At 49.9% G+C, this 17628-nt stretch overlaps 1 protein-coding gene across 1 annotated transcript in view; it reads left to right on the top strand.

Moving 5' to 3' along the window:
- Positions 1–5407: 5407 nt before the first annotated feature.
- The window catches only part of LOC138568020 (NXPE family member 3-like), a 532139-nt gene continuing 519918 nt past the window's right edge, over positions 5408–17628 (top strand). Inside the window, exon 1 of the mRNA XM_069646414.1 lies at positions 5408–5539. Coding sequence (XP_069502515.1) covers positions 5468–5539 — 72 coding nt within the window. The 5' untranslated portion in view covers positions 5408–5467. The remainder of the gene's footprint in view (positions 5540–17628) is intronic.

Here is a 17628-nt window from a genome sequence, read left to right as displayed (position 1 = left end):
ATTTTTAGAAGATGTGCAACATTAAAATCAATTCCGTCATCATGGAAATCTGTCACAGTTGTACCGGTCTACAAAAAGGGGAACAAAGCAGACCCGAAAAGCTACAGGCCAATAGCCTTACTGAATTGTATAGTGAGGTTTTTGGCTCCCTGCTTCTGGAGGAATTCAATGTATGGGCAAAAACTGCACCGTGCAGAGATTATCTTCAAACAGGTTTTTAAAAAAACCTGGGAACCTCGGCAAACATCCTGCTATTAAGTGCTTTAAGGAGCAGAGTACTGGATTGTAATCTTCATCGACCTCACCCAGGCCTTCGATCGTGTAGATCGTTTCCTTCTATGAGCTAAGCTCGAAGCCTGGGCTTGTCCACAATCTCTTTTGGACCCAATAAAGGCTCTGTACACTGACAGCAGTATGAAAGTGAAGCTACCCCAGCAAGGGCTACTCTCTAAAGCCATTCCAACGGCCAGAGGAGTTAAACAGGGGTGTCCCCTTGCACCAGCGCTCTTTCTGGCCTTTCCTGGAGATTTACAAGAAGTGAACTCAACAGTTCGATGCTTTCCCCCCAAAATGGGAAGTGCCACATAAATAGATTGTTATACGCTGACGATCTAATATTATTGGACCACACACCTATCGGGCTGCAGCGTCAGCTGAGCAGCCTTGAGGATTACATGAGGGCAAACAACCTGGACATAAATGAAAAAAAAACAAATTCATGATCATTTCGACCAGCACCAAAAGAAATGAAAAGGTGTCACTGCATTTGGCAAATGAATCAATTGAAAAGGTGTCGGAATTCAGATATTTGGGTGTGATCCTGGACAGCTCGAGACATGAAAAGGCGATGCAGGACCATCTAAAATTGAAGACAAAAAAACTGATTGGGCAAGGCCAGGCCATCAACAGGAAATTTGGCAATTTTTTGTTGCTGCCAGTTCTTGAGTTTTACAAAAAAAGGTTGTTCCATCTCTAACATATGGGGGGGACGCAATGCCAACTTTACCAGCTGCACTTTGGCCAAAACTAGAAGCCCTATTTTGGAGATCAACACTAGTCCTCCCGAACTCCACGTCTGTGGCAGTGATAAGATAAGAACTAAGTCTGCTGTCGCTGGGAGGCATAGTAAAAATTAACTCCTTGATGCTATACCGGAAGTGCAGAATGTCAGAGGATCAATCAATATATAACTTGATACTGAAAGAAACTGGAAATGGTACCAACAAAATGATGAAGGCTTGGTTTACCTTAAACCGTGACACGCTAACATCTGTGGAAAGTGAAGAAACCCTGTTCACAAATCCAACAAAAATCCAGAAAAAACTGAAAGATCTAGACTGGATAAGAACTAAAGAAACAGCTTCAAACAACAAACTGATTCAACATCTGCCACCCAATTTAAGGAGAGTAAATGAAGTACAGCCCTACATCAAAAAGATCCCATCGAGTCAGGCACGGGATCTGATTATGAGAGCGAGATTGAACCTTTTACAAACAAATGAAATCTTGGCTATCAGAGGTATTTCATTAACAAAGGAATGCCGCTTTTGCACTGATCGACCAGTAACAGAGTCAATTTGTCACCTGATCCTAGAATGGTCTGGAACTAGAGGACTGAGAGCACTGTATTTGCCGTGCATTCTGAGTGAGTTTGCACTAAGTGAAAAAGATAACTGCTGGGCCAAACTAATAGGGGGCGACAGAACCTGTTGGCAGCTGGCAACCTTTAACATTCTGAAATACATAAATTCTGTTCTACTTCTACAGGTCCCTCCCAGTTAGCTAGCTAGCTAGTTATCTAAAGTCTTCTTCTTCTTTTTGTTATGGAAAGAACTTTTCTTGAAGAAATTGTTTTTGTACACGACTGCTTTTGTAAAAAATCATACTGATTAAACACAGATAAAAAAACCAAATAAATAAAAAAATAACAACACACTGCACACACTACTACTAGGATCATAGCTCCCACTAGTCTTCACACTCTTGGGGGCCCAGGTTGTCCACGGGGTTGCGTTCTGGGTGGTGAGTTACTGGTGACATGTTAACAGTCGACATCCCGGCACACCCTTTATTGACGTGGGTGAGGGGATCTTGCACCCCTGACACAACACCATCACTCATAGCTGCCCTCCCCGCGCCCCAAACGCAGTAATACAACGTCACACAATGTTTTGGCTGGGCTAGTCCAGGCCTGCGGGCCACCAGTCCGACCTCTATTGAAATCTCTTCCGGAAAGTCCAGGGTCCACTGACGGGTGAGGCCACACCTGGGGGTTCCAGGTCCACATCGGCCTAGTCTGTAGCTGGTGGGTACAACTGTGGCAGCCAGATGAAAGTTCAGGGCCGGCAAAGCCGCACCTGGGGGTACATCAGCCTGGTCTGTAGCTGGTGGTAATCGGCTAACAAGCAAGCACACAGTTTGGGGTGGGTACACAGGCTTCTGGACACACCCGGGCCACGTTCATCAGTGGGGTAGGCTCCCTACTGTAGTGCACTGGCGGCTGAGTGGTAAACTGCTCCTTTCACCCCCCCTCTTTTCGGGGTTGCTGGCAGGAAGGCACCGGTGAAATGGTGTGTGGGCCACCTAGCATCTTCCGCTCCCCCATTCAGGAGTTACTGTGGCATGGGAGGGCGCACAAGCACTCATCAGAGCTGCAACCACCCTGCACTCCTCCTTCCTTCTTGGGTCTCACCCCCATTTGGCTCTTGAGTGTAGTAAGGCCATGTTCAGTAGCCGCCCAAGATGTTAGGAGGGCCACGCGCCTTTTCCTTTTGCCCCCTCCTTTCGCGGGCGACTGATGAGCCTTCACGCCCTGTTGTGGTGCCCTTAGTTGGTAGGCCTTCAGGGCAGATGACATCAGGAGGCAAAGGCACGGGCCAATGGGGAATGAGCACAGTGTTCCAGGGCACGGCACCTAGATGCCTCCTTTCCATCCCGCTAATGCTGGTAGGTGAACCATTGGATCCCCACCCAGCCTCACTGTGCCCCTGCACTTCGTTTGTTCTGTTCGCCGTCTCTTTCTTTCCCCTGCCCCCATCTTTGTTTGAAAACCTGACATCCCTGCTGGGGTGGAGCCGCTAACCTTATAGGGCAGAGTCAATGGCAAGGGGGGGGAAAGGTGGTACGTCCCCTGCCCACCTTGAAGATTGGATGCCCAAGTCCCTGGCCTTTCTTCAGGGAAAGTGGAAGACTTGCAGGTGGGCCTTGAATGATATGGACAACACGGGGCGGGGTTGGTTAATTGGCCCTGATGTTCCCTTTTCTCAAGGGGACACTGGATGGCTCGCACATCTCAGGGACCATAACCTGACGTTAGCTGATTCGTTTCACCGTTTTGTGAGGTAGCATGTCACGCTCCCTCTTTTCAGGCTGGTGTGGTGCGGGCTTTAATATCCGGTTGGCTGTGCCCTTTTCGGGACACCACAGGTCGGTATCAGGCCACGCCCCCCAGGCCGGTATGGTCCTCATTGTCCGTGTCTTTTTTTTTCACCATCGCTGCCGCAGGCCTGGGTTCTTGATGGGCTGCCGCAGGCTTTCATTCCATTTTGCTGTTTTTTTTTCCATATTGAATGCTCCGGTCTGGAGCAATTTTTTTCGTGCAGCTCAGGAGCAGGCTGCCACACGTGCGCACACGACCTCCCCTGCCCCGCTCCCGATGCCACTTCAGTGATCGGAGCGGGCAGGGGACAGCCCGCTGTGCCTCAATGGCCACCGTGGAGCCGAGAAGGCCACGCGCCTTCTCTGCGGCCTCTCGCCGGGCCAGCCTCGGGACATCAGGTGTTTTCCTCCGCTGCCCCATTTCACCTCTGATGTTTCGCTCTTCCAGCAGCACTTGCATGCACCATTGGGTGGCCGCTGCCACCGCACACGCCCGGCCACAGCCCTTCACTCGGGCAGCCTCCACAGCTCCGGGGCATCGGAACTGCCCACCCATCAGCCCCAGTCCGGGGGGCACCCAGGCTGGGGCACCGGAATCGCCGTTAAATCAACAGCAGAGGCACCGTCTTCATGCAGGGCCACGTGGCGGGCCCTAGACACGCTGCGCCGAACCAGCATGGTGCACAAAGACACAGGAGTCAGCTCTGGATCACTGACAGCCTCTCTGCTGTTCTTCTTCTTGCTGATAGATTTTTATCCATCAGCGGTGATTTTTGGATACCGAGGCTTGAGCCTCATTACTCCATCTTCTCGGGTTGAGTGTGTAGTCGTGGGTTTGTATTCTTCTTGGTCTGTGTGGTCTTGTCACAGTAGGGCTGGTTTCACTGGGTCTTCGCAGTGATGGGCCGCGGGTAGCGGTCGAAGGGGTTTGCAGTGGTGGCAGTGAGTCTTCTGATCAGAGGGTTCGGGTTCTGATCCAGTTCTTGGCAGAAGTTCTTACTCAGCTTCGCTAGATGTTCATCCAACATCTCGATGTCCAGGTCTCTGTGAAGGTCTGCTATCCTTGTGAAGATTGGAGCTCCAGATGATATCCGCAGGGCCTTGTTCTGGACTATCTGAAGACTCTTCCGGTGTCGCTCATGGCAGATCATCCATGCTGGTGAGGCATAAGTCAGGGTTGGTCTGATGATCGCCTTGTAGACGTTGATCTTTGTCCGGAGGGGCATGGACTTGCTCTTCAGGAGTGGGTACAGCACTGCCATCTTTCCTGTTGCCTTCTGCTGAGTATTCTCAATGTGGCTTTCCCAGTTGAGTTTGCTGTCCAGGGTCACACCGAGGTAGCGGCTGCTGCTCTCCCATTTGATGGTCTCCCCGTTGAGGCTGATGTGTGGGTGCTCCTTGATCTTCTTTCTGGTGAACAGCGTTGCAGTTGTCTTGCTGGTGTTGAGTTCTATCCGCCAGTCGCTGTACCACTTTGCAGCCGAAGCGGCTCGTCCCTTTTATTTACATGGTCACATGGGTTACCCATGTGACCATGACACTACCACGGGAAGGTACCATGTCCCCCCCAGAAGGGGTGACGTGCAACATTAGTGCCTGTAAAATACCTTTCACATGGATACAATAAAGCCAAAACTGTTGGCTTTGCCAATGTTGTTTTTGCACCTTAACCGCGTACCACGTGCTTTAACTACTTTAAGATGTTCGCCGTTTTTTTAATTACGAATTTTACAGCCTTAGGGTTAATGATTTGGTATGGGCACAAGCAATTTCGCCCCCATAGCAAAAATGAAGTCGGCACCCACATTTATAGAAACGCATAGCTACTTAATGGGCTGTACTTTTATTTAGGAAACAGTTTACAGGGAAGTATATACTTTCTCCCGTTACATCGCTGTACTGAAGGAAGAGTTTGTCATTGTATTTAATCTCATTGGAGCTGATGTATGCGCGAGTCGTTGGGCGCGTGCGTCACGCATTCTAATTGTGGGGTTTTTCTGTGGCACTCAGCCCCACCCAGGCGCGATCGTGTGCTCCTCTGCACTCGGCCGTTTCCTTTTCTACCCACCTTCTTCCTCGCAGAGTCAGTATGGCTGACTTCCTGCGGGTCCCTCGCGGGTACCTGGTGCTGCTGCTGCTTTCCTCGTGTTTTCTTCTGCCGGTGAGTCCCCGTTCCAAGAGAGTCCTTTGCGCCCCTGGGGGACCCCGGTCCTGAGCCCGCGCCCCCACCCCCTTGTCTCTCAGATGGTAGCTGCGTCCCCGGGAGGACTCTTATTAATGGCCAATTTACTCTGATAAAGACCCCTCATTCCAGTTGCAGGGTGAGGGGCTGTCAGACAGCCGGGGCGAGAGGCGAGCCAAGCTCTCAGGTGAAACGGCGCCCATACAAGTAGCGCGCATTTTGGGGACATTAGAATAACCACCGCATTTTATGTTTAAAATATTTCAGTAACTGCGATTCAGGTACAACTCGTTTTGGGACAGGTATTGCAAGCTGGGCTCTCTGCTCGTTTCACTTGTCACAATACATACCCGAACAGAAACCGGTCTATAAACCAAACCACAAGCCATATACACTCATTAGGTGCTTGTCTGCAGGTGCAAGAGCGAGGTCTAATCGCCCAGTTTCCTCCATCTGCGGGTCTCCACGGAATGGCGCTGCTTTGCTCCGTCTATTACAAGTCCCATTCCTGCCCTGTGTGGGGACGGGGTGTATGGAGGAGCCCTACACCCCAAGGGAGTCCGGTGTGCATTGGCTCTTCAGTACCTATGCTTGTCAGGCGTGCCTTTGCTTGTCTGAGGGGTTCTTTTACAGCGCTGATTGTGTGACTCAGAAAGGCTCTGATGCCTGAGGGCCAAAGTGCCGAATTTACCAGTCGGATAAGGAGCGAACAGTGCTTCAACTAAGTGGGGTGACAAAGGTCACAGAAATCTGCATTTGGCGGCGAGGGGTGGCTTTAGTAGTTCTGGGCGTGGGCTACGTGTAGTGTACTAGTAAGGTTTCATCTTTTTAAAAAATGTTCTCTTCCATTGTTTGCCTCTGAATCCATTCGGAATTGTGGGCAGTTGGGCACAGCCATTCCCAGCCACAGTGTCTAAGTAAGTAGGAAAAGCATTGACGTCCTGTCTGAGCTTTTGCTTTCTTGCTAAATATTCAGGAACTTTCTCCTGAACTAAATTGCTGCAACCACAAGTTACTTAAATGCACTCCCACCTGTGCATTATATCACACTCCAAATAAAGTAACTTTTAATGTTGCGCAAAAAAACAGTGTGAATATAACTTTTTTATTTATATTCCTTTTAACATAATAACATGCTCCTTCAACGAATGTGTCAAATCAATGACCGAACAAATGCCTAATGACATTACTGTTATCAAAGGAAGAGATTACCTGCTTGGATTCCGACATTCCAATGAACGTCAATCACTGCCTTGGTTACAATTCCTCTGTATATACCTCTCCTCAAGGATACTGCGGGCGATGTGGAAGGCCTCTCTAACTACAGACTAATATCAATTCCCTACCCGACAAAACTGTTAAGAGACATATGTCCACGAACAAACATTGGAACATGTGCACTTTACACAGCCAAATAACCTGTTCTATGGGAAGGTGCCCATTCGGGGAGGGTCTCCAACTACATTTTAGCTCACTGTACCTTTCACAGAGGGTAAATATCCATTTGCATATGAGTCTTTGTCCCACCCACAAGGGCAGTCCAGCACCAAAATGCTAGGCAATTCTCCTTTGAACAAGAGTACCAACAGCAACCACAGACACGTGTTTCAGCCAAGCCAAGCCTCATCCTTCATGCACAAAACAATGGCCATCATCTCGCTCATGTCCAGGATAGACTACGCCATTAGCCTATACCTCGAAATGCCGAATTATCTGCTGATGAAACTGCAAGGTACACAGTATGTAGCGGCCAAACTTATCAAACTCTCACAATGGGACCATATCACTCCAGCGCTACATTGGCTGCCAGTCATAAAACAAATCACATTCAAAACCATGTGCATAACACACAGAGCACGCTACAGTCAAGGAGTGGAATTCTTACAAAAGAAAATTATCATTTATCAGCCAACCAGAACGCTCAAATCCAGCAACGACATTCGCCTGGAACCTAAACCATACACAACAAAAAAACTTGGTGTATCAGCGTTCTCTTGTCTAGCTGCAAAATTGTGCAACTCCCTCCCAAGAGAAAGGCAAAACATGAAGGGCAATCTAAAATTCAGAAAACTCCTAAAAACTTGGCTCTTCACCTCAGAACCAGATGTAAACGAATGAGCAACACCTGCAACCCTCAGAATGAACACACAAATTGCAAAACAGAGGACTAAACTGAACCACAACAAAGTGCACGGAGGTGGAGGGACGTCTGAGTGGGAGGGTAACCCGGGTGACCCTTTCCCAGGCTAGGGAGAGAGGTGGGAGCATCCTAGATTGAACCACAGACAGAGGGCATTAGAGTTAAAGGAAAGAGTAGTGACCAACCAGATATAATACGTGACCCAGGGAGCTCGAGGGCACAGGGAAAAGCCCCTCTCCCACTCAAGGAGCCCAGGGAGGCAATGGTGGCTGCACACAAGGATATGCCATGGGACAAAGCGGTTTAGACATCCATTAGTCTGAACACATGGGCGTGGGGGGAGGTGGAGGAGGCATCACCACTAAACAGCCCTTCTGACAACCCACAACTCCTCACAGAATACAGGAATGAGACCCCCCCCCCTAGCACACCACAATGCACAACCCTGACAGTTGCCACAGATGGCCAAAGCGGATGGGAAACGATGGAGCAGCACCACTAACCAACCCACTAAAAAACGAATCCATCTGCTTACACCTCTCAAACAAAACACAACCATACCTATACAGCACAACAAACCGCACACACTTAACTACACTACAACAATGAAACAAACCACACATGGCCTTACACAACAGCACATGACAACTACCGACCGAAAAACCACACCTATGGTCAGTGAACGATGTAAACCGAACTGAAGCTGCTAACAGCACATCACAGCTCACTTGTGCTTTTTTCCCGCAGTCCTACTAACCTACCCTACCCTCTTACTTTTCAGAGCGCCAGGGGACCCCTCAGGTGGTGATAGTGCATGGTATAAATATCCTTTAACATAACATGGTATCCGCACAGGCTTCGACTGGCCTGTAGGACAATGCCTGAAACAAAAACACAAAATGCTAGTATGAGCCAGTTGTTTGGGTCAATGTGGGCCTCTTTTTTTGGCCCATGTTGGCCAGTTTCATGAGTTACTTCACTATGCGGACAGTAGTTTTCACCAGTGCTACTGAATGAATATTCTTTAAAAGGCATAAATTGCATCACATTTGATTAATAACCTCCCCCATGGGTACTACTCAAACAGTCTGTCACAAAAGGAATTAATTGCCATTTACAACTGTGGGCCTCTTTTTCATTGGCGCCCGATGGCCCAATCCGTTCTGTAGAGGAAGAAACCGAATCGGAAAATGTTGAGGTACAAAACATCCAAGATTTTTGGCCGACTTTTTTCTAAATGTTTGTGCATTTTTATAGAAAAATAGATTAGGGTTGCGGTTAGGGTATAACTTAGGGTAGTGGAGAAGGTGCTTTTTTTTTAAGTGCAAAACGTCAAAAGAATTTTAGAATTTCAGCCCCAAAAAATTCTGTCTTTTCTACTTCGAAATTTGTTTGCCTTTTTTTTTCACGGACATCCACCTGTAAAATGTTCCCAGCAACAACACAATCAACACATAAGACATACCAACAGCACACGAGGGTCGCATCGATCTGATATTCGCACCCAAGCTCAGCACATGGTGAAACCCGAACTGAAGCTGCCAACAGGACATCACTTTCCTACTCCCTCTTCACCAGACCAAAGCCCCCCTCCCTCTTCTTGTTTCCAGATCCGCCTGAGCGCCTGGGACCAATATGGTTGGTGACAGTGCCCGGTACAAATACCTTTAACATGAACATTCCAAAAGTTGCAATTTCTCATGGCTACTGCTGCGTTCCTCCCCTCCCCCGCAGTGACTCGTGTGTTGGCTTTTGCCTCTGCTTGAGGCGAGTGAGACTTTGAATGTCGCATAACCCTCCTCAGTACGGATCCTGGAAGCCTCCGCCAACGGACTGTTTCCATTCCTGGACACGGTGCTCACTGTATGCTTTAAAAAAGTTACCAAATGCTCCTGTTCCTTTTCGGACAAGGCATAGCTCTCAACTCACCCGCTTTTGGCGGGTGTCACCCGCCTTGCAAAGGGCTGACTCACCCGCCAAGCCTCCTGCACTCACATTCATTCAAATGGGCGTCTCACCCGCCAAAAACAAAATCGGGTGATTTCACCCGCCTTTGCGAGGCAAATGGTTGAGAGCTATGACAAGGTTTGGAGCTCGGTACTTTTAAAAGCCAAGAAGGACACAGATAAAGCAGGACATTCAATGGAATCTCTACTCTCCTTAACCTCTAGGTGGCGCGCTGAACGGCTGCAATATTGTAGGCCTTTGAATGCTGCAGCCAGGAAAGGGCTTTTATTGAGGTAATCGCCAGAAACGTAGCCAAGTGAAACCACGTACGCTCAGAGGCGACGTTGTGTTTGCTAATGGCAGCACCAAAGCACAACAAGCGATCCTATCGCCACAAGCCATCACCCTCCCCCCTCCCCTCCACCCAATAGGCACTTCCATTCCAACTGGGAAGAACGGCCCGACTCCTGCAGCCCCACAGTAAAGGCATGTGGGTTCTGCCAGTAAAATGTAAATTGAGACCAGTTTGCGTTTTATACGCAGCGAACAAACGTAAGAAAAGGCCATGTCCACCATGCAAACTATTTCCAATTAGCCACTTCTGTTTCTTAATGGCAACCCCTGAACCCCAACGCAACAGGTGGTCCTTTCAGCATGACCATCTCCTCCACACCCAACTGACGTTTTCCTCACAAATGCAAAAAAAGGGTCTGCGACCACTCCCTGCAGCCTCACAGTAAACGGAATGTGAGTGGTGGAGGCTGAGCGAAAAAAATAAACTGCTTCTCGTTCACATTTTACATTCAGAGAGCAAACGGTAGAAGAGTGTCCGGTACGGGGCTAACGAAGACTCGGGGAGCACCGGCAGAGCCCCGGTTCAGAAGTAGATTCAGGGTTCTGCCCCAGGCCCGGCCCACTTAAAGCCATGGGAACAAGTGCCCACAGCCTCCCTTACTTATCCCCTATTCAAGACAAACAGCCAGGGCTGCACATGGCGTTAAAGTGAGATCTTATCTTTATAACCGGTATTAGCAGCAGGCCCTTTACAATGGGAGTTATTAGTTATGGTAGTGACCCTTCAGGATAGCCAGTACTGAAAATGAGGACAATTTACTTTGGGAACCACCCGCCTCCTCCTACCCCCTTCGTGCATGGGGTAGAGTGGTTATGTTGGCAGGGCTGATGGGCAGAGTCTTGTTCCCCCCAATTCCCTACCCTAAGGATGGGGAAAATAAAGTTACAATCAAAGGGGGGTCTCTTTCCAAGTCCTGTGGAGTGAAACAAAGTGTTTACTGCCACTTTTTACACCTTCAAGATGTTTTTATGATTTGACAGGTTAAGTTGGAGAGCAGAGCAGGCTAGCAGGATAACACGCAAGACAAATCCCATTGGTTTTCCGTCACATGTCTTTTCATGCTGGTGGAAAAGTAATGGATTCATATGAAATCCCCCTGACTTTTACACCTGGTAAAAGCAGGCAGAATCCATTGTAGATGGCTACTGCTATAGTTCATTATTGAAGGTATTTAAACTTTGGGCTTACTGCACAAAGCACCCAGACTCGCTTGTAGTGGAAAAGGTCGCTTTAATGTGACAGACCAAAGCTCACAAATCACGCTAACCTGGCCCCTGGCCTTACAGACTAACAAATCTGTTTTTAACAACTTGCCAAACAAATTAAACATTTCAATTCCCCCAACAATGAAATAAATAAGTCCGTTTAAATTCCTCCCTATCTATCCCTTGCTCCCTACCATCTCCTTACCATCTTTTCCAGCCTTCCTTCCCGCTTTCTCCCATCTTCTCCCCGGGGCCATCCCCCTCCATCTTCAATACCTGTTTCCCCTCTTTGCACCCCCGGGGTAGTCCGTTCGTGCAGACAGCACCAACCTCATCCTTTCCCGCGCTATTCCCCCATTGTGCTTCCCTCCCCCCTCATCCAAAGGGGCCATGCCCCAGGCACCAGAAAAACCCTCCCCTGAGGTGTTGCCCCACCTAACCAAACTTACCTCTGCTACAAATTTTTATTATGTCTTGGACCGCCCACGTCGCCCCCTAATTCAGTAACTATTCCCATAAACCGATAGATGCCCTCCTCTTGAAACTAAAACCCTCACAAAGCTGTGTCCCTGAGCACCAGCACTTGTGCCCCCCACAGCCCCAACAACATCCCTAACCACCTGTTAAACTTCCTCCCCTTCAAATACCATCCCCCTGCAACCCTCCTCTGTGACAACTTTGTTCAGTTCTCTTACCTTGAGCCCCACTCCCGAAAACCAGCTAAGTCCCCTGTTATTTCTATAGCAAAGCTACTCCTCCTCCTTAATTTGCTAAGCCATACCTCCTGCGTGTGCTATAAATTCCTCCGAAACCCCATGACACTCCCTTCCCACTGCCAACATGGGCAGAAAATAGACCCCTCAAAGCCCCTTATCTCAATAAAATACAGTTATGACTGTGTCCTCAGTTGTGTACCAACAATCCGATCTCTCTCCCCACATTCCCCGCCCCAATAGCCATTTACTGGCCACAATTCCACGTCTACGGCAACTCATCTCTCCTACAATCCCCCATCTTCAAAAGAAAATAGTTATGAGTCTCTCTTCGCCATTGCCAAACAACCCCCCTTGTTCCTGCCCTCGTTCCCAATCTGCCCCAATCCAGGAAATCTCTACGTGTATCCCTTGAACTTCCCTTATCCCAGCGCCCTCCCACCTGTTCCCCCCCTTCACTGTTAGTCCCCCCTCCAACTGCCTTCCCAATGCCTTGCACCAACCTTCTTCACGGAACATTCCCCCCTCTGCTCACTCCCCCACTGCCTCCAAACCCTCCTCCTGACCCCCTAATACATGTGCTGCCAGCAATTCCGACCCAAATGTAACTCCTAAAACCACCCTGCTTTTACCCCCATCTGTCTCCCCGAAGACAACCCATCCTCACCTGACCAACTCCTTACTCCCACTACGGAAATACCTCCCGGCCCTTCCCTTCCTGGCCCACCTTTAATTCACGCCTTTAACCCCCTTCTTCTAGCCAATGCACCTACCCTCACTTAGACCTCCTTCCTCCGCTATCCTATTACCCTCCTGTTCACACTTGCCCCCCACCTTCCACCTTACTACCATTACACCATGTTACCCACCCTGCACCAGGGGCCCCGTGTACCCCTATTCATGCAGGCCCCTCTCCTCATTTCTCTTCTCCGCCACTGCACCAGGGGCCAAACCTGCGCCCCCGCCCATGCAGTCCAATCCACATACTTGCTCTTCCATCACCTTGCGTCCATTACACCATGTTTCCCAGCTGCACCAGGGGCCCTTGTGCACCCCCGTCCATGCGGTCACCTCTCCTCATTCCCCCCACTGCACCAATGGCCAATCAAGCCAGGTTCCTCCAGTGCTGTGTGTACCTAATTCCCGCCCTACTGCGTGCCCTGTCCCCTGCCCCTCATGCAAACCGGGGCTACTACTGTATGCTCGAAATTGCAATATCCATTTAACCTCTGTGAGTCTCTCCATATTGACTCTGTGCCGCTATAACCCCCTCAAGTCCCCCAAAGCTTCGCCACCGTCTTCCACGCCCTCCCAATGACGGCCACCACCCCCTATCAGTTTTTCAGTTAGATCAATCCCCGCGGCCCTCCCTTACCCTACCTAAACGTCTGCCTCCTCACCCACCTCCTACTCGCCCCCAAACCTCTCCCCAATCTTTGCGCCCTCCACCCTTTCCGATAAACTGAGGCCCCACCTACAGAAACCTCCAACTTTAACTGGCATACGGACCTTCCCCCCCACCTTCTTGCCCCGCTCCTCGCCCTTTCCCTCTGTCCCCTGCCTGAAAACAATGTGTAATCGGATGCGACCCGCGCATCTGCTGCACTCGTGTTTAAATTTGCACATCCAACGTCCTCGTGCAGCCTTCTTTATTGAAAGCCCAACATGCTGTTGAGGGCTGACCTCTGCTTCCTCCGCCCGCCCCCCAGGGGCGGGGCGAACAAGAAAGAGCTGGAAAGGCACAGACAAACCACTGCTGTGTGCAACTTTGGAGCTGGCCTCGTCGGCACCATCCACTGCAGCCAGAGGTCCATATCTCTCACCCCAAGCCGCCTGGCTGTCCTCTGCCATCCTCGCCCTGAATTCTTCGCCAAAACGCACCCACGCGAAACCCCTGAAACTCGTGAATGCCTTTCTAATCACATCCATGTACTTCAACAATGCCACACATCTCTCTGGGAATTTCTCACAATAGACACTTGCATAGATAATAAAAGCCGACGTCCAATTCCTGATCGTCACCGGCACGCTGGGCTGCGAGGCCAACTCCCTTTCCTCCTCCTTAGAACCCTCCTTGGCTCTCACCTCCCTATGCAGAAGCTTGAATACGTCCACAAATTCCCCTGCCCATGTCTTTTCCTTTGTTGATGCCATAAAATGTGCTCCCAACGGTTTCATAATGCCCATGTATGACAGCTTTTTCTACTTTCCCTTTCCCTCTGCATCCTTCTCTTTTGAAACCTGTACCTCGGGTGCAAAGGGCTCAATCACCCTGTCTTTCTGCACCTCCACCAAAGAAACCTTCTTCTCCACAACCAAGGCCCCCATAGCCTGCAAGCCAATCTCTCTCCTCGCCCATTGCACCCCTGCCCTCCTTGCCCCCAATCTTGTGTCCCCCCTCTGCCATCCCCTTCCCGCTCACCTCTTTCTGCCCTGCCATCACCCGTCTGAAGCCTGGCCTCCACTCGACGCTCCTCATCTCCTTCCTTACTGGGCTCCTGCATGGCTGTTGCGAGCACCTGCTCGGGCCGGGCAGATCCTCATCCTGTGAGCCAGGGGCGTCCGCCCCATCACTCCTATGGTGTCTTCTCGGCGGGGCAGTGGAAACCCCCACCTGGTCCTCTTCTCTCGGGCGAGGAGTACTCTCCTCCACCCTTCGGTCCTCTGTGCTAGGGGCCGTACTGCACCCTCTAGTCTCTCCTCGTAACTCCTGCGGAGGGGCTGTTCTTAAACCCTCTCCCAACTCAGCCTCACTATGCCCACCACCCGAAATCCTCCTAGCCGGGGCGGCCGTTCCGCACCTCTCCCTTTCCTCACTAATCGAGAGGGACCGCTCTCTCCTCCCACCTGCACTCTTCTGCATGTATTTTCCTCCCTTACCCCTCCGCCCTGTCACTACTCTCTGCACCCTGGCGTTCCCATCTTCACATCCTACCTGCCCTACACCTCTTTGCACCCTCCTACAATCCACTTCCTCCACCAAGTTCTTATCCCCAAGACCCCTTCCCGACCCCTCCCCTACCTCTCCTATTCTCTTGGACCCAACTCACTCCTGCTCCTCCTACTCCATGTCTCCCAAACCTCTCTTCTACCTGCAGCAGGTGTACATGCCACCACTGCCGCCAGAGCCCCATCTGCTGCTGCTCTCCGCTGTGGTCCCCCCCCAACATCCTCTTTCTCACCCATGACCTCCCCCACCGCCCCTTCAAGCTGCGCCTTGGGTGCCCTGCTGATAATTGCCAAGGCTTTCCACAATGCCTGTGTATCGATCAACCCCTTCTCCTTTGCCACCTGCTCAACCATTCTGCTGCAGCAGCTTTTCTTCAAGCTTGCGCCCCGCCCTGCCACACAACTTAACAGCAGGCCCCCGAGCCAAATGCTCCCTTTGAGTGTTGCCCGCCCAGGGGGAAAGAAGCTTCTTTATCTGAAAAATCTTTATCTGAAAAATCCCCCAAACAAGCCCACTAAAACTAGACCTCAACAGTAGCCCCCCACGCAGATACTGCATGGCAGCAACTGGCTGCCCACTTAATTATTATCTGATTATCTCAAGCTGCAGTATTTCCCTTCTCTAAAACGCATGTGCGGCCCTTTAAGGGCTCTGCACTGCCACCTGGCGGCTGCCGAGCGACACCGCGCTTCAGGCCTACGCACTCCTATGGCCATACAGCCGCCACACGACAGCCCTTCCTACCTTCCTCAATGCTCTCCCAAACCGCCCAAATGTGCCCTACTGGGACACCTACCCTCCGCTTTGCCCCCCGCGAGAGCTGCCTAACTCCCTGCAAGGACGCTTTGCTACAAGCACACGACCCCGCTGGGACTGCCTCTCTCCCTTCTGAGCCGCGACGAAGACAGGACACATGCAAAGACTGGTAAGCGTTGGGCGTGCTTTATTTACAGCACACCCGACGATATAACAATATACAAAAAATTAAATAACCTTCTAGCAAATATGCCTACCCGCCCCCAGACTACAGCCAACTGGAAAACCCCCACACTTGCTAGACCTCACTAACCTTACTCTAACCTAGGCCACACAAAGGGAAGGCACGGGAGCAGGCGACCTGGACAAACGCTTGTCCTAAACCGTCGCTTGCTCTCGAACCTTCCCAGCCCCCTTAAATAATCCCGGCGGCACTCTATGCGCAGGCCTGTGCAGCGCCCAAAACAACCCCGGGGGGAAACGCTTCGCCCCCGTCCCATCCTTTTTTAGACACAACGTGAAAATGAGAACAGTAAAGGCGATTAAGTCTGTGTTTTAGTATTTAATTCTCCACTACAGGATCCAAACAATTACAATTGTACAGTGGGAACCTTTTACACACAATTGCAAACAGAAGTCCCCTCTATGCAGTTTAGGATTCAAAACAAAATCACACCCGTACTTATTTTTACAATGGTGTACACGTTCTCAGGCTGGCTTATCATGTTACTTGTGCACTTTTAAAGTTATCTGTATAAAATGGATTCCACACACGTCTTCCACCCTATCTAGTTAAGTTCCTTCTGGGACAGAAAGTATCCAATGACATTCATGAGTTTTGTGTTAATGAATTGTGCGCACTTAGTGTTATGGCCCGCAACATGCCTCCACGCACTGACAGACATTGTCGTCTTTGTAAATCTACAGACAAAGCGGAAAGTTGGAAGCACCATCTGCTGAAGTGTGAGGTCTTTTGCTTGTTAAGGCACGGATGGTTAGAAGAGTTTATTTTTTACTTTAATGTTTTGGGGATGCCTTTTGGCGGGAAGTCAGATATTGCTCATTTTACCTCTTGTGCAAATAATTAAATGCATATATTCTGTGTTGGGTGAACAACAAATATCTCCGTCTCCATTAAATGGCCACGGTAGTGGCCGTGTAGTTATGGTTAAGTTGCTGTTTCCATAGGAAGAACACTTTTTGGGCGGCTTATAACTCCGCTCCCCCTGGACGAATCCTCACCACACTTTGCAAAAGAAGTATATGGCCCACTCTGAATTATATCGCAAAGTTTGGTGAGGTTTCGTCCAGAGGGGCAAAAGTTATAGGGGGGTCCTAAAAAGTCTTTTTTTTCCCATAGACTGAATGGGGGAAAAACTTTGCACACAGATTTAGGTCAAACCAATGGACGGATTTTTACCAAATTTGCGGCAGGTACAGGGGCTTGGTCTAGAAAGCGTGCTTTTGTACATTTGGTGACCTTCCGTGCAGTACTTTTCATTAAAATGACCAAAAAGTAGGTCTGAAAAAATTTGTGATATCTATGTCCGCTTCCCGGTCACACTTCCCTGTTCGGTCCACGGACAAGATACCGATTGGCTAAGAGGCTGGCGTCATGACCGGACACGCGATGTCTCTGCCGATTGGCTGCAGCAAGACGTGTTCTGCGTCAGATTGTTTGGATGCTTCCGACATCTTGGATCCGCCGATAGCGGAGCGACAACCAGCGGAAACATGCTATATTTATAAAACTCTTTTGCTGTGTCATAGAGCGTTGGGAAAGTTTCAGACAGTAAGACATGGGTGATCAATGCATTTGTTCTGGCGGTCGGTCTTCATAATGTATTTTCTATAGCCACCTTGTACGCACAGAAAATGAGGGGTCTAATAAGGGCAGCATTTCAGTCCGTGCAGTGCACAGGGAAATTGTAACTGTTGTAAGGACACGCATGGTGTTAGCGAACATTGAAATTGACAACATGCCGTAATTGCATTACTTTTT

The sequence above is a fragment of the Ambystoma mexicanum genome, chromosome 1p, assembly GCF_040938575.1.
Source record: "Ambystoma mexicanum isolate Mex_15411 chromosome 1p, UKY_AmexF1_1, whole genome shotgun sequence".
Classification (NCBI taxonomy): Eukaryota; Metazoa; Chordata; class Amphibia; order Caudata; family Ambystomatidae; genus Ambystoma; species Ambystoma mexicanum.
This window is presented reverse-complemented; position numbering and strand designations above follow the sequence as displayed.